This window comes from Lipotes vexillifer, unplaced genomic scaffold (genome assembly GCF_000442215.2).
Source record: "Lipotes vexillifer unplaced genomic scaffold, Lipotes_vexillifer_v1.1 scaffold911, whole genome shotgun sequence".
Lineage (NCBI taxonomy): Eukaryota > Metazoa > Chordata > Mammalia > Artiodactyla > Lipotidae > Lipotes > Lipotes vexillifer.
The window spans coordinates 2,142,502-2,167,636 of NW_006781377.1; the positions used below are offsets into that span (position 1 = coordinate 2,142,502).

The 25,135-nt window shown below is 35.6% G+C and overlaps 1 protein-coding gene across 1 annotated transcript in view; it reads right to left on the bottom strand.

Annotated features, from left to right (window-relative positions):
- The window catches only part of ATF7IP (activating transcription factor 7 interacting protein), a 77,124-nt gene that overhangs the window by 37,847 nt on the left and 14,142 nt on the right, over positions 1–25,135 (bottom strand). The window contains 3 exon segments of the mRNA XM_007454633.1: positions 8,976–9,041; positions 20,237–20,374; positions 22,050–22,195. Of these exon segments, the coding sequence (XP_007454695.1) occupies positions 8,976–9,041; positions 20,237–20,374; positions 22,050–22,195 (350 nt within the window).

Here is a 25,135-nt window from a genome sequence, read left to right on the forward strand (position 1 = left end):
GTCCTGAGGCTATAAAAGTTGGCTACTAGCTCACAAAGAGGATCGGCTCTCCCTGATCTATCAGGAAGTCGGCCCGCTGTATTTGCAGCACCCCTCACTAACTCTGCTCTTTGTTCTCAAGAAACTCACTCTTTTCTAAAATACTTCGTGTCTGGAAATTCTTCTTCCAACCCGCACGATAAATACTATTCAACATCATTAGTGATTAGGAAAATTCACTTTAAAAACACAGTGGTAGGGCTTCCCTGGTGGCGCAGTGCTTGAGGGTCCGCCTGCCGATGCAGGAGACGCGGGTTCGTGCCCCGTTTCGGGAGGATCCCACGTGCCGCGGAGCGGCTGGGCCCGTGAGCCATGGCCATTGAGCCTGCGCGTCCGGAGCCTGTGCTCCGCAAATGGGAGAGGCCACAACAGTGAGAGGCCCGCATAAAAAAAAAAAACACAGTGGTATATCATTACACACCATTATATTGGCTATTTGTTGTTGCTGTTCCAAAACAGACAATAGCACGTATTTGTGGGTATATAGAACAATGAAAACTCTCCAGCATTGCTGGTATGGATGCAAACTGTGCAACCACTTTGGAAAAGTTTATCATTATCCACTCAGTCTGAAGATATGCACATCCTTTGACCCAGCATTTCCACTTCAAGTTATACAGCTCACAGAAATACGTGCTTGTGAGCACCAGACACTTGCACAGATGCTCATGGCACATTATGTGAAATAGCCAGAAACTGAAAACAGTACATATGTCCCTCAACAGCAAACAGGATAAATAAATTGTATTATATTCAGACTAAAAATGAATTAACTACAGCTATTGAAAACAACACATAAAAATCTTAAAAGCATAATGTTGAAAGACAGAATCCAGGCACAAAAGATTAAAAGCTCTATGAATCCACTGACATAAATCTTATATAAAGACAGAATAGGTTACCTTTTGGGAAAGGGTAATGACTGGGAGAGAGCAAGGGGGAAGTTTATAGGGTTGTAATAATGTAGTTTTTAACCTGAGTGATAGTAATATTGGTATGTTTATTTGGTAAAAATTCATCAAGCTAATATACATTATATATATCTATGTGTGTATACATGAGTATATATGTGTGTATATATGTTATAGGTCATAAATGATGTTCACAAACGCTGTAGGAAAGAAGATTAAACGTTTACTGAAGAAAAAAAAAGAAAGGACACTAGACGGCAACTTGAAAGCAAATGAAAATATGAAATTCTCTGGTAAGAGTAAATACACAAACAAATGCAGAATCCTGCATCACTGTAAAGTTGGTGCAAAAATCACATAATTCTGGTACAGAATTTAAGTATAAAATATAATTGTAAATCTATGTTAAAGTATACACAATACAAAAAGATATTATGTATGATATCAATAACATAAATTAGTGGGAGGAAAGATGTGACTGAAGTTGTTACTAGTTTAAAATAGGTGTAAACTTAAGATATTTTATGTAATCCCCATGGTAATGACAGAGAAAATACCTATAGAAGATACACAAAAAACTGAGAAATGAATTAAAGCAGTGACACTACTAACTAATTACAAAAATAAACAAAACACACAGGAAGTAAGAAAAAAACTGCAGACAAAACAGCTCCAAGACAAACAGAAAATATTCAACAAAATGTCAATAATAAGTTTGTCCCTACAATAATTACTTTAAATCCAAATGGATTAAATTCTCCATAGAAAGATATACCCTGGCTTAATGGATTCAATAAAACAACAACAAAACAAAAACAAAAAAAACAAGGTCCTGCTATATGCTGTCAACAAGAGGCACACTTTAGGTCTAAAGACACAAACAGGCTGAAAGTAAAAGTAAGGAAAAAGATATTCCATTCAAATGATAAGCAAAACAAAGTAGAGGTGACCATACGTATTTAAGACAAAATGCATTTGAAATCAAAAACTATTACAAGAGACAAAGAAGAACACTATATAATGAAAAGTCAACTGACCAGATATAACATTTATAAATATACATGGACGTATCATCTATGCCCCCAAATATAGGATGTAAAAATTGTTTGTTTTTTTTTTTACAGAAAACCAGAAACACCATAATAGTAGGAGTCTTCAGTACATCATTTTATATAATGGATAGATGTTCCAGACAGAAAATCAGTAAGGAATCCCTAGAAATGAACAAGACTAAAGATCAAACAGACAAATGTAGAAATTTTCACCCAACACACATTCTTCTCAAGCACACACAGAACTTTCTCCAGTATAGATCATATATTAGGTCACAAAACAAGCCTGAACACATTTAAAACGATGAAAAGCATACCAAATATCTCTGTGAATCACAATGGAATAAAACTTAAAATCAACATCATAAGGAAAATGGAAAAAAGTCACAAATATGTGGAAAACGTTTAAAAATCCAGTGAGTAAAATAAGAAATCACAACGGATACTAGAGAATATCTGAGATATATGTAAACAAAAACACAACATACTAAATTTATGGGAAAATTGATGCAGCAAAAGTAGTACTAAGAGAAAAGTTTGTGGTGGTAAATGCTTACCAAAAAAGAAAAAAAAAAACCTCAAATCAACGGCCTAACTTTACACTTCAAGGAACTAGAAAAGAAAAAAACAAACTAAACTCCAAGTTATAAGAAGGAAGGAAACAATAAAGATTACAGCAGAAATAAATGACATAGAAAATACAAAATCAATAGAAAAAAAAAATTTTAATTGGTAAAACCTTATCTAGATTACCTAAGAAAAAAGAAAGAAGGCATAAATAAACAAAATCATATATGAAACAGGAGGCATTATAACTGATGTCACGGAAAGAGAAGGATCATAAGACACTACTGTGGCAACAAATTGGATAATCTAGAAGAAATGGATAAATTCCTAGAAATATGCAACCTACTAAGACCAAATCAAGAAGAAATTAACTTGAACAGACCTAAACAAGTACAGAGATTGAATCAGTAATCAAAAACATCCTAACAAACAAAAAAGTCAAGTACCAGATGGCTTCACTGGAGAATTTACCAGACATTTAAAGAAAATCAACAACAGCCCTTCTCAACTCTTCCAGAAAACTGAAGTGGAGGGAACACTCCCAAACTCAATTTATGAAGCCCACATCATCCAGATACCAAAGCCAAAGACACCAAAATAAAAAAAAACTACAGGCCAATATCCCTGATAAACATATATACAAAAATTCTCAACAAAATGCTAGCATATAAAATTCATCAGCACATTAAAAAGAATTACACAACATGGCAAAGTAGGATTTATCCCTGGAATACAAGGATAGCTCAACATATGAAAAACAATCAACGCAATACTCCACATTAAAAGAATAAAGGGAAAAAAAAACCACATTATCTTCTCAACTGTTGCAGAAAAAGCATTTGACAAAATTCAACACCTTCTCATGATAAAAACACTCGACAAGTTAGGAAACTACCTCAATATTAAAAAGAACATATGTCAAAAGCCCATAGATAATATCATACTCAATGGTGAATAACTGAAAGCTTTCCCTCTAAGATAAGGAACAAGGTAAGTTTGCCCGCTCTCACCAATTTCTTCAACATGGCACTGGAAGGGACTCACAAGAGCAATTAAGCAAGAAAAATAAATAAAAGGCAGCCAAATCAAAAGGAGTAAAAGTATCACTGTTCACAGACGACATCTTATATTTAGATAACCCTAAAGAGGCCACACACACACGAAAAAGTCTGAACTAATAAATGAATTCAGCAATGCTACAGGATAGAAAATCAACACGAAAAATCACATGTGGGATCTAAAAACTAAGACAAACTAGTGAATATAACAAAAAAGAAACAGACTCATAGATATAGAGAACTAGTGGATACCAGTGAGGAGAGGAAAGGGGAGAGGGGCAAGATAGGGATAGGAGGTTAAAAGGCACAAACTATTATGTATAAAATAAATAAGCTACAAGGATATATTGTACAGCTCAGGGAATATAGCCAATATTTCATAACAACTATAAAGGGAGTATAACTTTTAAAAATTGTGAATCACTATGTTGTACACTTGAGATTTATATAATATTGTAAATCAACTATACCTCAACAACAAAAAAGAAATCTGATGTACGTCTATATACAAACAATGAGCAATCTGAGAAAGAAATTAAGACAATAATCCCATTACAATATCACTAGAAAGAATAAAATATTTAGGAGCAAACTTAACCAAGACAGTAAAAGACCTTTACACTGAAAACTACAAAACCTTGTTGAAAGAAATAAAAGACACAAATAAATGGAAAGACATATTCATGGGGATTGAAAGACTTAATATTGTTAAAATGTCCATCCTATCCAAAGCGGTCAAAAGTTTCAATGCAATGCCAACCGAAATCCCTGTCATTTTTTGCAGAAGTAGGAAAAAGCATCCTAAAATTCACATGGAATCTCAAGAAACCCTGAATTGCCAAAACAATCTGAAAAAAGAACAACGCTGAAGGCTTCATACCTTCTGATTTTAAAAGCTACAGTAATCAAAACAGTTTGGTGCTGGAATGTAGACAGGCACATAAACCTGTGAAACAGAACAGAGATCCCAGAAATAAACTCTTATGTATACACTCAAACGATGTTCTACAAGGGTGCCAAGGCTACACAATGGGGAAATGACAGTCTTTTAACAAATGGTGTGAAAACTGGATATCCAAATGCAAAAGAATGAAGTTAGACCATTAAACCATATACAAGAATTTATTCCAAATGGATTAAAGACCTAAATGTAAAACCTAAAACTATGAAATTCCTAACAGAAGCATGGGGGAAGCTTCATGACAGTGGATTTGGCAACAATTTCTTGGATCAAAGCAAAGGCAAGAAAATCATAAAAAGACAAAGAAGATTATATCAAACAAAATTTTCTGCACATGAAAGGAAACAATCAACAGAGTGAAAAGGAAACCTATGGAATGGGAGAAAATAACTGCAAATCATGTATCTGGTAAGGCGTTAACATCCAGAACATATAAAGAACTCCTACAACTTAACAACTAAAATACAAGTAACCATATTTTAAAATGGCCAAAGGCCCTGAATAAACATTTCTCCAAAGAAAACATGCAAAATGACCAACAAACATACAAAAAGATGCTCAGCATCACTAATCAGAGAAATGCAAATCAAAACCACACTGAGATACAGTCTCACATCCATTAGGGTGGTCACTAACACAAAACAGAAAAAAACAAGTGTTGACAAGAATATACAGAAATTGGAACCCTTGTGTCCTGCTGATAGGAATGTGAAATGGTGTGGCTGCTAAAGAAAAGTCTGGAGGCTCCTCAAAAAAATTATCACAGAATTACCATATGACCCAGCAATTTCACTTCTGGGTATATATATCCAAGACTTTGATCTCAAAGAGGTCAAAGAGGTCACACCAATGTTCATTGCAGCATTATTCATAAGAGCCAGGAGTTGAAAGCAGCCCAAATATCCATCAATAAATAAATGGATAAAGAAAATGTGGTATATACATACAATGGAGTATTATTCAGCCTTAAAAAGAGGAAATCCTGTCACATGCTGTAACACAGATGAACCTTGAGGACATAATGTTTTGTGAAATAAGGTAGTCACAAAACAACAAATAGTGTATGACTGCACTTATGAGATATCTAGAGTAGTCAAAATCATGGAAACAAAGTAGAACAATAGTTTCCAGGGGTTAAAGGGGAGGGGAAATGGGAGTTGTTCTATGGGTACAGTTTCAGTTTTGCAAGATGAAAAATTTCTAGGATCTGTTACACAACAATGTTAACACAGGTAACACTACTGAGTTGTAGAGTTAAAAATGGTAAATGTTGGGCTTCCCAGGTGGCACAGTGGTTGCGAGTCCGCCTGCCGATGCAGGGGATGCGGGTTCGTGCCCCGGTCCGGGAGGATCCCACGTGCTGCGGAGCGGCTGGGCCCGTGAGCCATGGCCGCTGAGCCTGCGCATCCGGAGCCTGTGCTCCACAACGGGAGAGGCCATGGCGGTGAGAGGCCCACGTACCACACACACACAAAAAAAGGTAAATTTTATGTTAACTATTTCTATCATAATTAAAGTAAAAAGAATTTAATTTAAATAATAATAAATAATAAATTTAATTTAAAATATTTTTTAATAAAAAATTGAAATGTAGGATTTAGATTCAATTTAAAATTTGTTTGAGAATCAATTATAAGTCATTGATTTTTATAGATAAAGGATGAGAAATATCTTGATATTTATTTTACAGTAAAATACTAGAAAGAATGAAAGTTAAAGATATCAGTCATAGAGCAGTAAAATAGATTAGATTATGCGCGTGGTCTTAATAGCAAACTGCCTATGAGGATTTTCTGTTCTTTCCGAAATTAATAGAAAATGTTTTAAGACAAACCTGAATAGTGGGGCTCACTATTAACTGGTTAATATCAAAGGACCAAGGAACAAATCTAAATAGAAGAAAAGCATCTGAAGTGTCATTGTTTGTTTAGTTATTTTCATAAGGGGGATAAAGTTCTAAACATTCTTTCTATATGTCTTATTTTTAAAACAGCAAGACACAGATGTAAAAGTACAGTGGATACCATAATTAAAGGGAATTAAACATGAAAGAACAAAATCTGAAATTTCTACAAATCTCTCTCACAAGAAGAAAACATTAACAAGAATGAGTTAGAAAGATGTCCAAGTTTTGAAATTTAAAATTGGCCTTGTTCACAAACTAAAGAGGGAAGGAACAAAATTTGAAAAACTGAATACTACACCTTAACATTTCCTTCAAGTGCCACATATACTAACTGTCCAAATTAATCTTTTCCAATATTCAGGAATTACACAGTATTTGTCCTTGTTTCCATACCAGTTGTAGCCCTTCAAGACAAACTTTTCATGGATTGTAATATTTTCATTTTTATTCCTTAAGGTCTCTGCCTATCTTCTTTAACTAAACAAACAAGACTTGGAAAGTAGTTTTGAGAACAAATTTGATATGCACAAACACTGGAAAAGTACACGGTGGGCAGCACTGCTTAGTTCAGACACAGGATGAAAGGAAAAAATGGAAATTCATATTGCACAAAACAATGGAAAAATTTCAAACTCCTATATTTGGTTGATGCATAGCAAATAAAGGTTAAACAAAGATTTATACCAATTTTCTAATATAAGAAATAAAACAGCTTAGTTTTTATACTGTGACAAAAAAACAAAGCTGAGAAAGTGGAGTTTAAAATCAGAGAATTAATTACATCATCGAGAGGATCATAATTAAAAAATCTTTGGCTGTGGCCAAATGAGGATTTGATGAGAATAGCCTGTGTAAACAAAGATAAAAACTATCAGTTGTTCAAGAAAAGAGAGAAATCAGAGCTTAAAAAGAATACAGAGATGCAGAACAGATTAGTAGTTGCCAGGGTACAGGGAGTGAGGGTAGGGTTAAAGCAAGGTTGAAACTATAAAAGAACAGCATGAGGGAGTCCATTTATGATGAGAGAACAGTTCTGTATCTTGATGGTGGTGGCAGGTTATATAAATCTATACATGAGATCAAACTGCGTAGAAACACACACACACACAATTAATTCGTGTAAAAACTGGTGGAAACCGGTATGGTCTACAAAACTATTTAGTAGAATTGTAACAGTTTCTTGGTTTTGATATTGTACTACAATTACAGAAGATTTCACCATTGGGGGAAGCTGAGTGAAGGGCTCATAGGAGTCTACGTATTATTGCTGCAACTTCCTGTGTATCTATCATTATTTCAAAATAAATTTTGTTTTAAAAAGTCAAGTAAAGAAGATACGAAAATGATTCAAGACAGAAAAATCCTATATTAATAATGACTACTACTGAAATAATTATTATTGGCAATTACTATGTCCCAGGCAATGGAGATATCAAGACACAAAGAAATGTAACTTGCTCAAATGATAAAAAAAAAAAAAAAAAAAAGGAAGAGGAGGAAAAGAAAGAAATTCAACTAAAAACAATAGTGCAATGTACAAGTGCTATACTAAAAATACATATTACTGAATAACTAAGGAAACAACAAAAGCAAAAGTGTGACTACAGACTACAGTTTGTGTGCTATGCTATGACACTTGGACTAAACTACATGGGGGAAAAAAGGAAGAGGAGAACCAGGCTACTTGAGGCAGTGTATACTAAAACATTTTGGAGGAAATAATAGTCTAGACTAGGATACTGGCAAGTACAGGCATACCTTGTTTTACTGCACTTCGCAGATATTGCATTTTTTACAAATTGAAGGTTTATGGCAACGTGCATCAAGCAAGTCTATAGGTACCGTTTTTCCAACAGTATTTCCTTACTTTGCATCTCTGTGTCACATTTTTTGGTAATTCTTGCAATATTTCAATATTTTATATTATTATTATATTGCTATGGTGATCTGTGATCAGTGATCTTTGACATTACTTTGTTTTTTGTTTTGTATTTCTTAATTAGGTATGTACATTGTTTTTTTAGACACAATGCCATTGCTCACTTAATAGACTATAGTGTAGCGTAAACATAACTTTTACTTTTTTTTAACGAAAAATTTTTTTACAAATTTGTGACTCGCTTTATTGCAATAATCGCTTTACTGCAGTGATCTGGAACTGAACCTGCAATATCTCCAAGGCATGCCTGTATGTAAAAAGAGAAACATGGTAAGGCAAATCCCCAAAACACAATTTTAAAGATGGATAGAAAATACAATATCAAGAATGCCTTATATAAATAGATTAATATGTACTGATGTATGAAAACAGTGAGGATTAGAAATGGTTAATAATTAGTTCTAGAGTAGCAGCTCCGGAAACAACATGCAGGAAGTGCATAGTATGAAAGCAAATTTCAGACCTGTAATAAAGAAAGAGTTTCCTCCTAAATCAGCACTTCCTAATATTACCACTTAAGGCTAAAGAACAGAAATTCTTACTTCTTGTCTTTTCTTAAGATCTTCTTTGGCTGCTCCAAAGCGTTTGGTTAACCTGGCTATCTTGGCCTAAAAAGAGCAAAAACGAGACGGAAATCAAATGGCATTATAGTATTAAAAAGGAACCCATGCATACATAACAAGAAACCCACAGGTAATAGGATCCTCAGAAGATAGCTAACAGCAAAGGAAATAAGGCAAGTTGACTGTAAAACATATATTTGAAAAATACAGAAAATCATAACAAAAACGTTAACACTCTTAATTTTGTAAGATTGGCTTTTTTCCTCCTTGAACTGTGGATGTTTGCTCACAAACCAGTATATTTCTGAATATGTGTGCTTGCGTTTGTTATTTTTTAACACAGTTGTAACCACACTTAATTCTCTCACTGAGAAGCGTATAGTAAGCATATCTATAAATCCCTTACTGATAGTACATATGAGTATATGTATGATATATTGAATCATTAGTTATACAGTCTCTTTCCTACTGGATGTGTTCAATTGTTTCTTAACTAACTGCTGTAGTCAAATAACATGCAATTAATAATTTTGTTCTTTCAGATTACTTACTTAAGCTACATTCACAGAGGTGGAATTTCTGAGACAGAGTATATTTTTAAGGCTCCTATCTAAATGCTTTTCAGACAGGCTTTGTTAATTTACACTTTCAATAGCAATGTATATAAATGTTCACATGATATTACTCTTTGAAGTATTTAATTTCATATTGTGTTAACCTTTAAAAAACTGACAAAAATGTTACCTTCTTAGTGTTAACATTTGTCAGTGAGATTATTTTATTAATCATTTGTACTGCTTATTAAACACTGCCTGATCACATATTTTGCCCACATACATATTCATAAAAATTTAATACCAGAGGCAGAAAGGAAAAAAATAGAAAAATTACCCCATCACCACATGAATATTTTCTTTGTATTTATTTCCTTTAAGTCTTTTACTAAGGCATTGCTATGATACTCAATTGTTTTTCTTGTGGCTGTTGCTGTCATTTTATGATAAATATATTTTTAAGAATTTTAAACTTCTGAGTGCGTTCATGAGGCCTGCCTAAGCAAGTGCTCTTCCAGATAATTTCAATTAGCCAATACAATCGTATCATAAAAAGAAAATATTCTTTACTTTTAAAACCGTTTTTCCCAAAATAGTCACTTCTAAAGAAGATCCCAAAACTTAAGAAGTATTCAAGTCCACCGATATGGGCTAGGCAATCAATTACCTATGACTCCCAAGGTGAAGATTTTCCTCAGGACTTAATTATTTATGCATATTATTAACACCCAAGGACATGTGCAGCACAATTTTTAAAATTCTTAATATGGATTTACCTTCCTGTTACAAATATTTCGAGTAACTTTTTCAAGAAAGGTATATGAGAAAGTGTTTTCTGTACTCCAACTTATACAAGAATGTCTTTCATTTTTTCTTTTGGCAGGCTATCTGGTAGGTATTCTATAAATTGCATAATATGTATAGTATTATTATTTGCCCTTAAAAATAAAAGCAAATTTAAAACATTATTTTGTATATGTTATATATGGGGAAAGGTCTAGAAGAATAAACACCAAAGCTAACGGTGTTTACCTCTAGAGGCTATGACTGGCAGGCAGTGTAAAGAGAGCTTCAATTTCTTGTCATATACATCTATAGTATTCAAATATCTCTTAAAAAATTTTTTTTATCACTTCAAAATTTAAACTACTGACAGAGGAAAAAAATAACCAAATTTAGACACAAACATGATTTCTTCTGCCATTTAATATTATAAAAAAGAAATCAAAGAGCAGACTTTTTGTGTTGTTTTAATCTAGGGAAACTACAATTTTTTAATTATAATTCAAAATATCTGTCATAATATGTCTAAGATTGGGTCTCTTTTTCTGGCAAGTATTCTGTGAGATCTTTTAAAAAACTCTATAAACAAGTCGTTTTTTTAGTGAAGGAAGGTAATATTCTATTACTATATCTTTGATTACTACTACTATTTCATTTGCTCTTGGTTTCTTAGGCATATCTATCATTTCTTGTATAATGGCACAATGGTACCTGTTTAAATAAAAGTTGCATAAATTGTTGAGATTCAGACACACTGGGGCCTTGTTTAGCAAACTATGCAAACCAAGAATTTCTTTGTTATGTACCAAGGAATATCTCAGGAAATAATTCTGTGTGGGGGGAAAAAAAAAAGTAGTCGTATATCTTTTGCCTAATAACAAATGTTAGCGCTCAAAAAAGCTAGTGAATAAACAGACACATGGTATTCATTATTCAAAACTCTCAAGTGGATTAGGCAGCCACAGATTTACTCATTGAGGGAGGCGAGTGGGAGGAGAGACTGAAAGAAAAAACTGAAAAAGCTATTTTCAGTTAAAACTACTTAAAATGGCATTTTATAAATCATAACCAATGGAACATTGGATTCCAGAGTGTGTTGACAGTTTTTCCATAAAAAGTCCAGTTGAAATTTTGAGTATCCTGAATTTGCATAGTGATTTGAGAGGAATCAAGTCTTCCTATCCAGGAACATGGTAGATCACTGTTGACTCATGTTTTCTTTTTCTGTCCATTTTCTTCATAATGGTCTTGAAATTTTGTTTTTCGGTTTATTCTTAAGTATTTTCTTATTTTTAAATGTCTACCATATGTGAAACCGTTTTCTCATTACAATTTCCCACTGGTTGTTGCTGATGTACAGCAAGACTACTAGAATATGTTTTCCTTTTATCAGTTAGTTGCTAAGCATTACAGTTTTATCATTTACCATTATTACTCCTCACTCCTTTTTCCTGTTTTATTGCTGTCACCAAAGTTCTAAATAGCAGCACAGATAAGGCACCCTTGTCCTATCCTCAACTCTAGTGGAAATATTTCCAAAGATCCACTATTACATATGATATTTGTAACAGGTTTCTGATAATCTTTATGAGATTTAAGGTACTCCCCTCCTATTTTTTCCAACACCTGGTCAGTTTTAGCAAATCCTCACACAATTTACATCCTTCTTCCGTTAGTACAGTGAAATATAATGGTTAATATTGAACCAGCCTTACATTCGTGAGAGAAACCAATGCTGGAAAATAAAACTGGCCTACATTTGTTCTTTTCTAATGCCACAGAATTCCACAGTTGGGTGTGCTTCATAAAATGAGGCCTCATCTTTTCCTATACTCTGGAAGTGTTTATATGAGAAGTGAATTACCTGTTCCTCAAATGTTTCTCAGAATTTTCTGGCAAGGCTTTTGGGGCCTAATGATTTCTTCAGAAACAGATCTTTCACTACAAGTGACTACAATTTTAACAGAGTTCCTCATAGTTTTCAGCTTTCTACTTTCTTCTTAGATAAAATGGACTTCATAGGTATAAGGTTGTATATAATAATGTTCTCTTACTTAAAGAATCTCCTCTAGATCTTTATTTCTTGCCTTTTTGAATCCTTATACAGTTTATTTGTACTTTTATTTGTAGATCAAAAATGTATCTACTTTTTTTTTTTTTTTTTTTTTCCTTGCGTTATGCGGGCCTCTCACTGTTGTGGCCTCTCCCATTTGCGGAGCACAGGCTCCGGACGCGCAGGCTCAGTGGCCATGGCTCACGGGCCCAGCCGCTCCGCGGCATGTGGGATCTTCCCGAAACGGGGCACGAACCCGCGTCTCCTGCATCGGCAGGCGGACTCTCAAGCACTGCGCCACCAGGGAAGCCCAAAAATGTATCTACTTTTAAGGCTTTTCAATAAGCTTTTGTCTTTATTGCTCAATCTTCCAAAAGGGTCAGCTTTTTTGCTATTTCTATTAACTCCTTCCTCCTTCTCTGGGTTTTAGCTTGTTATTGCTATTTTTCCCTAGCAAAGGAGATGCACGTATAATGCTTTTTTATTTTTCTGTTTGTTAGTAATAAATTAAAGTTATAAATTTCCCTTTTACTACTGCATCAGCTTTAACTTACAAGTTTTAATATATAATGTATTATTATAGTTCTGACGTAAAGAGTTGAGAATGTCCATTTTTAAATTCCTCTTTGTAATTATCTGGAAGTATGTTTTGGGGGAAGGTACCATCTGGGAGAGGAGAAAAGCTAAATATCTGTCGATAATTTCTAATTTTACTACATAGTTACTACTGAATCCACAACAAATGATGGTGGTTAGCATTTTAAGATATTCTTAGAAATCACTACATTTCTAATGTGACAATGCATTAAAGATATATAAACCTAGAAATTATATATTTTCCTACTTAAAAAATAATAAAATTCGTGGACATAACTGTTTGGATTTACCTTACAATTTGACATCTCTGAAAAAGTGAAAATACATAAAACTTTTTCAAGATTCAGAAAGCAACAATCCCTAAACTAACACAGAAAATAATTATATAATGAATTCTCCATATATTCCAATGTTGACAATTTTTTCAGCTCTTATAAAATATGTTTACTACACAGAAAATAAGCTAATAATTACAAACAGGCTTTATGGACAAAAGTCATAACACACAGTGAACTATTATTTAAAACTTAAAAATGACCTTAATCAAGAACTAGTCCATTGAAAAAATACATAAGAATGGCAACTAATTTGAAAATCCATAAAAATCTAACTTCCTTTATCTATAGAGAAATTTATACATTAAAAATTATAGCAGAATAGAGACCTTCATGAGTTCCTTCTAGAGGTAAAGTCCACATTACTCAATTCTATCCTCTAACCACAGTTTTTAATGTATGGTAAATTTTCATACTTATGGCAAAGGATCATAAGTCCTTTAAAAGTCTATTTTTTTGTAACTGCAGAGTTAAAAAAAAGAAGAAGCCACTAATACTAAAATTAATAATATTAAATTATGTATTCCTTAAAGCAAAATACCTACTAAGCCACTGGTGATTAATTATTTGCTTTCAATTGTATTTTGACTTTGAATGCTATAAAACTCATACTGGATTCTGCCAAAGGAAGTCAGGTATAATAAACGAATATATATGCATATCAGGAAGATGTACTCATCTACTGCTATGATATGAGATACAGAAGTACTATATACACACTGCAATATTTTCAAATAGTTTACTGTCAGCTCTACCTAAAAAATAGTAAATTATTTAATAAAATACATAATTATCTGCTGAAGCATATGATAAAGTAGGCTTTAAGTTGAAGAACTTGAAAACAATAATTATTAAAATATTGAAAGAGTAAGTGACATCACCAAAAATGCCTGAGTGAGGAAATTCAGGGTTGTCTCTTCCCCAAAGCAACTAATTAGCTTGCAAGCATTGTTAGAATCAACTTTTGGAATCTACTCAAAAACTTACAATAGCTAAGGGAAGACTTAGGGAATAATAAAGCTGCACTTTGCAGTATGACAGCACTGGGGTCTTTTAAAATTGTCCTTTATGACTCCCCACACCCAGATCAGCAGCAGCTATAAGGATGACAGCTGGGATACCTGGAGCAAGTTATGAGTGCCACAGGAAGCAACATGCACCTTATTTTCTCTAGTAACTCCCTCAAGAACCAGCACAAAGGCTGGCCTTTGATTCACCCAAGTCTGAGTAACTCCCAAGGCTGGGGCAGCATTCCAGACAGATTTTCCCAAAAAGATTTAAAGGTGCTGGTATTGGCACAGCAGCTTGAGGCATAGAACAATTTGGACAAAGAATATAAAGAAAAGCCTGGGATGGAAAAGGGCAGAAAAAAAGACACACAGCAAAAGGGGGCTTTAAAAGCTCTCACCCATGTCAGGAAATTGAGAAGAATATCTGAATGCCCAGGGCAGAAAGCATGCTCAGAAATGGGCTGAAAAGACCCTAAGCTTTCACCTCTGACTGGCTTTCAGAGTCTGTGCAAGCAGGAAGGGAAGGATAAGGCAAGTCTGATAAAGCAGGTTGTACATGGCCTAGATTAAGTGTGGAAGGAGTGCTCCAACACAGGCAATCTGCAAAGACTTGGGAGAGTAATTTTTTTCCTTCTTTAGGCTCCAGGCATTTAAGTTAACTGTCAAAACACAAGCTGACCACTAAGCTGGTAAAACACAGACTTTAGTGGTCACACACAATAATGAATACATACTTTCCAAAACTAGTTGAGAAAACTCACTAAGCAAGCAAACAACAAACCACAACAAGCAGCAACAACAAACCCTGGACAGGACAGGAAAACCTGATTTTCTGAACTGCCACATTACAATATTCAAAATATCCAGTTTTCAACAGTAACAACAAAAAAAATTAGGATGTATACAAAGAAATAAGTATGGTTTATTCACAGAAAAAAAAAGAATTAACAGAAATATAGCTCAGGCATAGGACTTACTAGACAAAGACTTATTTATTTTTGTTTGTTTTGTTTTGTTTTGGGTTTTTTTTTCTGTGGTACTCGGGCCTCTCACTGTTGTGGCCTCTCCCATTGTGCAGCACAGGCTCCGGACACGCAGGCTCAGCGGCCATGGCTCACGGGCCCAGCCGCTCCGCGGCATGTGGGATCCTCCCGGACCGGGGCACGAACCCGCGTCCCTGCATCGGCAGGCGGACTCTCAACCACTGCGCCACCAGGGAAGCCCTAGACTTTAAACAGATGGTTTTAAATCTATTCAAAGAGCCAAAGGACACAACAGAAAAAGAACTTAAAAAAAAAAAAAGGAAAATAATGTCTCACCAAATAGAGAATATCAATAAAGAGACAGACATTATATAAAGAAAACAAATATAAATTCTGGAAGTACAATAACTGAAATTAAGAAATTCACCCGAGAGGTTCAACATATTTGAGCAGGACAGGGATGTAAAGGAACAGTTTTGTATACTGTTGAAGATAAGTAGGTATTAATTCAAGATGTTAAGTGTAATCCCCAGAGTAATCACTAAGGAAAAGCTAAAAAATTTACAGAAAGAGAAAGACAAAGAGAATCAAAACGGTTCACTAGAAAAAAATCAATCACAGAAGAAGGCAGTAATGTAGGAATTCAGGGGAAAAAGGGTGGAAGACAAATAAAATGGCAGGAGTAAGTCTTTCCTTATCAGTAACTAATTTAAATGTAAACAGATGAAAACTCTCCAATTAAAAGGCAGAGACTGGCAAAGTGGGTCATAAATCATGACCCAACTCTATGCTGCCTACAAGATTTCATCAAAATTTGAAACTTTTGTGCATTAAAGGACATTGTCAAAAAAGGAAAGTGAAAACTCACACAGTGGGTAAGAATATCAATAGTTATAAATCGTGTATTTCTAAGTGTTCAGTATCCAAAATATGTAAAGAACTCTTACAGCTCAACAACAGAAGGGCAAAACAAACAAAACAAAAAGAACCTGAATAAATATTTCTCTAAAGAAGATATGCACATGTTCAACAAACACAGAAAAAGATGTTCAACATCATTAGCCATTAGGAAAATGCAAACCAAAGCCACAATAAAATATCACTTCACACCATTAGGATGTTATAATAATAATTTTAAAAATACACAGTAACAAGTGTTGGCAAGGATGTGGAGAAATGGAACCCTCACATTGCTGGTGGGGAGTAAAATATAAAATGGAGTAGCTGATCTGGGAAAAAGTTGAATGTTCTTCAATAAATTAAACAAAGAATTACCATATGACCCACAATTCCATTCCTAGGTATATGCCCAAAAGATTTGAAAACAGGTATTCAAACAAATACTTGTATATGAATGTTCATAGCAGCATTACTTACAATATCCAAAAGGTGGAAACAACCCAAATGCCCATCAAATGTTCATTAGCCAAATGTCCATCAAATGTTCATCAGCCAAAGAATACATAAACAAAATGTGTGTGCGTGTGTGTGTATACACACAAGTTAACATCTTGAATTAATTCCTACTTATTTTCAATAGTACAGAAATAAAAATATTACTTAGCTATGAAAAGGAATGTAGTATTGATACATGCTACAACATATATGAACCTTAAAAACATTATGCTAAGAAAAACAGGCCAGACACCAAAAGTCACATATTGTATAATTCTGTTCATATGAAATATGCAGCACAGGTAACTCAGTAGAGACAGAGAGCAGATTCACGCTTCCCAAGGGCTGGGGCAGGGGGAAATGAGAAATGACTGTTCAGTGGGTACAAGGTCTTCTCCTGGATTGATGAAAATGTTTTGGAACCAGATAGAGATGATGATCATACAACAGTGTGTGGGTACTAAATGCCACTGAAGTGTAAACTTTAAAATGATTGTTACCTGAATTTTACTTCCATAAACAAAGAAAGAGATGGGAACTAAACTGGGCCGAGTAAAATTTCAATAAATGGCATGGTAAGGGCAGATCATAAATGAATGGGAGAAGCAATATGAAGTCAGAGGCCTGAAATAAAAATACTATGGACATTAATACTCTGTAGGACAGTGAAGTAACTGGTGGGTATTAGGAAAAGTGGATCAAAATCTAGGAGATCCAAATTACAAATTGAAGAATGAATACAGGTTTAAACTGGTACACAGTTGAGCAAACTGGACTATACAGAAGAGAATGAACAAGAAGTATTTTAGAAAGATGAGTACAATGCTTGAGAAGGACCAGCAAAGACTTAAAAAGCAGTACCAAAGTGGTCATGTAAAAGGTTGTTACTATAATCAAGAAATTGGGTAATGATGGCCTTGCAGATAGAAGAAGCAAAAGATAGACTTTTATAAGAAACAAAGAAAGTTGTAATTTGGCAACCCACTGTGTATATGTGAAGTGATACAGAGGAATCAGTTTCCAAGAACTAAAAAATTGTGAATAACAGGAACAATGGGAAGACATTCCTTGAAGATTTTTCTAAGAATTCAAGAATTGTGCGTAAGAGGAACAATGTGAAGGGGGACTTATTTGTGGAGAAGATGATTGGTTTGATGTTGGAAAGATTCAGATTCTGAGGCTACAAAGAAATATCCAAGTGCAAAGGTTTATTAAATGTTAGATGCAGACTTGCATCTTAAGTAAGACTATAAGAGTCAAAATCTCAGGTTCTAGAAACACAAAACCATAGATGCAGCCATGCGAGTGATAACAAACAACGAATGAAATTACTTTCTTAAATCTTCAGACATTTTCAAGTTCTCATTCAAAATTCTTAACAGTACTAGTAAAATAAAGTTTAATGATGAGACAATGCTATCACTATATAAGGACCGGCTAAAGGTAAGAAACAGGACTAGTGGTGTCCTAAATGATACATTACAAAATTATTAATAATAAAGTCTTTGTAGTAAAGTCTCACTGTAAACAAAACTAACAATATGAAACCAAAAAAGTAACTTGTAGGCTGCCAAATATAACACCTAAATTCTAGTCACATTTGGTTGCAATTTGCTTTTTTTATTTTTTAATTAATTAATTAATTAATTTATTTGTTTGTTTGTTTATTTATGGCTGTGTTGGGTCTTCGTTTCTGTGCAAGGGCTTTCTCTAGTTGTGGCAAGCGGGGGCCACTCCTCATCACGGCGCGCGGGCCTCTCACTATCACGGCCTCTCTTGTTGCGGAGCACAGGCTCCAGATGCGCAGGCTCAGTAGTTGTGGCTCCCGGGCCTAGTTGCTCCGCGGCATGTGGGATCTTCCCAGACCAGGGCTCGAACCTGTGTCCGCTGCATTGGCAGGCAGATTCTCAACCACTGCGCCACCAGGGAAGCCTGCAATTTGCTTTTAACTGTGAAGACGCGACTTTATTTTCACAGACCACTTCTCCCTCATTTGTAAAAAAGGCTCTATAAGTGGTTTGCACTTATAGACTGAGACTATGCTTATATAGAATGAATGTACTGATAAAATTTTCCAGTTTCTTAGTACTGGAATAAAATGAATTACTGCAGCATGCTACCGTGTGCTCATTTCAACTGATTAGAAGCTCTAGCACTACATGTTAACATACAGATGTATTTAATAAAAACTTAAAAGTAGTAATTATTAATATAGATTAACAAGCTAATATCTTTAAAAAATACGATTCATGGGAGAAGTAGATTAAAATAAAAAGAATCACAGCAAATATTATTTAGTACTCATGACATTTTAGATGATGCCAGCCTTTCTTCACTGAATGAAGAAATATTTAAGATGCACTAAGGTAGATTATTTCTGAAGCTTTGCTATGGGTTGAACTATGTATCTCAAAAGTATATGAAAGTCTGAACCCCAAGTATCTCAGAACATGACCTTATTTGGAAAGAGGGTCATCACAGAGGTAATTACAGCTGACTCTTTTTTTTTTTTTTTTTTTTTTTTCGCTGTACGCGGGCCTCTCACTGCTGTGGCCTCTCCCGTTGCGGAGCACAGGCTCCAGACGCGCAGGCTCAGCGGCCATGGCTCACGGGCCCAGCCGCTCCGCGGCATGTGGGATCTTCCCGGACCGGGGCACGAACCCGTGTCCCCTGCATCGGCAGGCGGACTCTCATCCACTGCGCCACCAGGGAAGCCCTACAGCTGACTCTTGAACAACATAGATTTGAACTGTGTGGGTCCAATTATACATGGATTTTTTTCAATCAATATAATACCTATATTTTCACTTTACAGATCTTTAAATTAAATGTGGGGAAAAGTTTGTGTTCAATTAGAGATCACCAGATGTGAAATCAAAAGAATTAGGGCTTGAGTTCCGATTCTATCTGAAGTGTTTCAGCTACTGCCTTGGGTGAGTCATTTATCAATTCCTTCACTTTTTGAAGCAGGTGCCAGTGCACAGATTTTCAACTGCAGGGGGTGGGGACAGCACCTCTAACCTTCACATTGTTCAAGAGTCAACTGTACTTAAGATGAGGTCATACTGGAATAGGGTGGGTCCTAATCCAATATGACTAGTATCCTTGTAAAAAGGGAAAATTTGGAAACAGGCAAACATACAGATACAGCACCATGTGAAGATGAAGCCAGAAATCAGGGTGATACTTCTATAAGACAAGGAATGCCAAAGACTGTCAGTAAACCATCGATAGCTAGAGTAGACATAAGGAACAGACTCTTCCTCACAGCCCTCAGAACCAATCCTGACGACAGCTTCATCTTGGACTTTCAGCCTCCAAAACTATGAGACAGTACATTTCTGTTGTTTCAGGCATCCAGTTTATGGTACTTTTTGTTAATGGTAGCCCTAGCAAACTAATAGAGGCTCCTTTTATTTCTAATACTTAAAAGTTAAATATACTTTACTGTCAACTTCAAAAACATATCCCAGAAAGTAAGTTATAAAAATGATGACACACGGATATGCAATTCAAGTCAGTGTACAAACCTGTAGTTCAGTTAAAACTGTTTTATGCCTCTTGTTACACTCAATCTTTTCCACTCGTGTTTTCAATTCTGCCAATGTCTTATCAAATACACCACACTGTAGCGCACACAATTTTTCTTCCAGCAACCACTGTACAACCTAAAAATACACATATTCCTTTGTTATAGCAAAAAAGGAATTTCAAGCAAGCAGCAAACAGTAAATATTCTGAAGTACTAATATATTAATTAAAAAAAACATACTGGCATCCATAACACAATGCTATCTGCTGAAATCCTCCACTTCTACATATATAATATCTACTATAACACAATAAAATGTACTAAAAATAGAAAATTTCCAGAGGGTGAAATTTTTAAAACATTTTGAAATTGAAGTTTTAATATTTTCTTCCCACACCCTCTACTGTGATTTAAAAGAAACCAGTTGAAGGTAAGGAGCAGGTTTAAAATTTTCAAATCTGTTACAGATGATATTTTTGTGAGACACTAAGAATGTCACTGCACTATGAAATTCCTATAAATCATTTCTAAATGCCTACTCACAATTTCCATATTTATCTCATTATGGACCCATAACAAACAGGACACACGGTGCAGCCCACAGACCATCCCCGAATTACACTGCTCTAGAGGAGTAAACCCTCAGTATATACAGAAGTATATTTCAAAATGCTTTCTCACAGCTATCTTCATATTTCTAATAGCTCTATAAGAAAGACTAAACAAGCATTATTATCACCATATGATTAAAAGAAAAAAGACACTGGGAGAAAAAAAAAAGCCACTTTTGTACTGCCTCTCTGTTCCTTTCTCTAATGGGGACATTTATACTTTATCTGAGTAGAGGAACACTGGCCTAGATTATTTATAATTTCACCATTAAATCTATAAGACCTTGAAAATTTTTCACCTGAGTCTTCTATTCTTCTCTTAAAAAGGCATTTGTCATCAATATTTGTGAACACATCTTGAAAAATATATTAAATACTTTATATTTTCATTATTTCTATCTCTAGTCTAACACATATAGGAGGAAGTTTCCAGTCTGTACCTTAAATATTCCCTTTCCCTAGTCATTCGAAAGCCTTGCCCATACCATTTTTACTACTAAGCCTAAGGTACATAACAAAGATTTTAGAACACAGGGTCTTACAGCCATGAAACCAGCTTATGACAAAAATTATAAAAAATAAATGTTAACATATAAGACTCTAATGTTTCCACTAGAATAAAGTTTAATATAGAAGAAAAAATAAAAGCTGAAAACTGGTATTCAGTTTTGTTAATAAAGCAAATAAGAAAAGAAGCCATGGGCTTCCCTGCTGGTGCAGTGGTTGAGAGTCCGCCTGCTGATGCAGGGGACACGGGTTCGTGCTCCGGTCCAGGAAGATCCCACATGCCACGGAGCGGCTGGGCCCGTGAGCCATGGCTGCTGAGCCTGCGTGTCCGGAGCCTGTGCTCCGCAATGGGAGAGGCCACAGCAGTGGGAGGCCTGTGTACCGCAAAAAAAAAAAAAAAAAAGAAAAAAAAAAGAAAAGAGAAGAAGCCATAATTTCACTCCCATTTTGAAAATTACTACCATATCTAAAAAAACAAAACAACAAAAAAAAACTATTTAGCTTCAAAAGAGTGATAAGGAATTTTAGAATTAAATTATTAAGGGTAATAAGCTTAACCAATTGCTTCAAGTTCTTTCTTTCTATGAAAAAGCTGAGTATTTCAGTAAAATACACAGTAGTGTCAAAAATCTAGTAGAATAAAGATGGTGGTGTTTTTTGTTTAATAAGGTTTTAACTTATAATCTCTAACACCTTTTGTAGCTTCTGGTTTATATCTCCTTTGGCTGTAATCTTTACTTGAAACTCTGCCTCATATTCTTCTTCCATATATCGACGGCGTTTGGACTGTACATTGTCCATGTCCTCTGACTTAGAACGTTTTCTTCTAAAAAATTCACCTGAGAAGAAAAAGCATAATGACCAGTCAGCTGTTTTTATTACAGATAGACCTTAATGCCTCTTCTCCACCCTCAGGAAGATATTATTTCTAGCTATCAAAATAGCACTCTCAACAAATTATTTTATGAATTGTTTTTGTGATCAGAAAAGTAAATAGATAGCTTTTACCTTAAACGTGAAATGATTTTCAATATGCTAAATAAGAACCTCCAAACACTAAATAAGTAAATGTACAAAAAACATGAACAAAGAACATTTTTTCCTTGAAATCTTCGTATTACGATGGAAGCTCAACTAACAATATGGGATGAGAAGAAATCAGCTCAAATTCATTCCTTTCACTAAATTCTCTAGTGTGTATGAATTCTCTGACAAAATACAGTATTCATTCACAAGTCACAGATTTCTCAGTGTTTATTCTCACATCACATGCTTCTACTAACTGCATAGCTTTAATTATTTAATTCTTCATCCGCAGTAATTTTCTTCCTCAGTAAGTTTAGGAAAAATTCTTTCTTAATCACCAGCCTCATGAAAATAGTATTAGTTATTCTTAACATATCCTAATAAATTTCAAATATATAAAAATAATAAAATTAATGTCATTATAAAGGTAAATTTGGTAAAGAATAGACATTCAAAGGCCTTCACTTAGAAAATTTCTGTTTCAAATACTGGTAACACTCATTAGATCATAACATATTTTATATGGTTTCTTTTTCAATATAGAAATGGGGAAATATTAAATTAAAATCTCCACACTATCTATGAGCCTATTATTAAAATTCAATTCTATTCTACGATTTCCCTTGTATCATAACTTACGTAGTCACAGAGAGATAAGGTCAAGATGGCAGAGTAGAAGGAGGTACGCTCATCCCTTCTTACAAGAACACTGGAATCACAACTAACTGCAGAGCAACCATCGACAAAGAAACATTTGAACCTACCAAAGAAAGATAGCCTACATCCAAGGACAAAGGGGAAGCCATGGCAAGACAATAGGAGGGGCAAAACAGTGATAGAATCAAGTCCCATACCCACCAGGTGGGCAACCCATACACTGCAGAACAACTGTACCACAGTTCTCCCACTGGAGTGAAAGTTCTGAGCCCCATGTCAAGCTTCCCAACCTGGGAGTCTGGCAATGGGAAGAGGAGGCCCCGGAGGGTCTGGCTTTGAGGGCCAGAGGGATTTAATTGCAGGACCTCCACAGGACTGGGGGAACCAGAAACTCCACTCTTGGAGGGCACACAGAGGGTCTTGCGCACATCAGGACCCAAGAGAAGAGAGCAGTGACCCCACAGGAGACTGGGCCAGACCTGCCTGCTAGCACTGGAGGGTCTCATGCAGAGGTGGGGAGTGGCAGTGGCTCACTGCAGGGACAAAGACACTGGCAACAGCAGTTTTGGGAAGCACTCATTGGCATGAGCCCTCCCAGAGGCACCATTAGCCCCACCAAACTGCCTGTAGGCTCCAGTGCTGGGTCACCTCAGGCCAAACAACCAACAGGAAAGGAACACAGCCCCACCCATCAGCAGACAAGCAAATTCAAGTTTTACTGAACTCTGCCCACCAGAGAGACACAACCCAGCCCTACCCACCACCAGCCCCTCCCATGAGGAAGCCTGCACAATCCTCTGAGATAGCCTCATCTACCAGAGGGCAGACAGCAGAAGCAAGAAGGACTACAGTCCTGCAGCCTGTGGAATGAAAACCACAATCACAGAAAGGTAGACAAAATGAAACGGCAGAGGATTATGTCCCAGATGAAGGAACAAGATGAAACCCCAGAAAAACAACTAACTGAAGTGGAGATAGGCAACCTTTTGGAAAAAGAATTCAGAATAACGATAGTGAAGATGATCAAGGACTTCAGGAACAGAATGGAGGCAAGGACTGAGAAGATGCAAGAAATGTTTAAGAAAGACCTATAAGAAGTAAAGAAGAAACAAACAGAGATGAACAATACAATAACTGAAATGAAAAATACACTGGAAGGAATCGACAGCAGAATAACTGAGGCAGAAGAACAGATAAGTAACCTGGAAGACAGAATGGTGGAAATCGCTGCCGTGGAACAGAATAAAGAAAAAAGAATAGGGCTTCCCTGGTGGCGCAGTGGTTGGGAGTCCGCCTGCCGATGCAGGGGACACGGGTTCGTGCCCTGGTCTGGGAAGATCCCACATGCCGCGGAGCGGCTGGGCCCGTGAGCCATGGCTGCTGAGCCTGCGCGTCCGGAGCCTGTGCTCCGCAATGGGAGAGGCCACAACAGTGAGAGGCCCGCGTACCACAAAAAAAAAAAAGAAAAAAAAAAAAGAAAAAAGAATAAAGAGAAATGAAGACAATCTAAGAGACCTCTAGGACAACATTAAATGCACCAACATTCTCATTATAGGGATTCCAGGAGGAGAAGAGAGACAGAAAGGACCTGAGAAAACATTTGAAGAGATTATAATTGAAAACTTCCCCTAACATGGTAAACAGTCATCCAAGCCCAAGAAGCACAGAGTCCAAGGCAGGATAAAGCCAAAGAGGAACACACAAAGACACATAGTAATCGAATTGGAAAAAATTAAAGACAAAGGAAAAATATTAAAAGTAACAAGGGAAAAACAACAAATAACATACAAGGGAACTCCCATAAGGTTATCAGCTGATTTCGCAGCAGAAACTCTGCAGGACAGAAGTGAGCGACATGATATATTTAAAGTGATGAAAGGGAAGAATCTACAATCAAGAATACTCTACCCAGCAAGGTTCTCATTCAGATTTGACAGAGAAATCAAAAGCTTTACAGAAAAGCAAAAGCTAAGAGAACTCCTCTAGGCGGGTAAGAGACCAGCAACATAAAACAACCTTCTACACATAGAGACTGCTATATCAAAACCTCATGGGAACAGCAAACCTAAAAACTACAATAGGTACACACTCAAAAA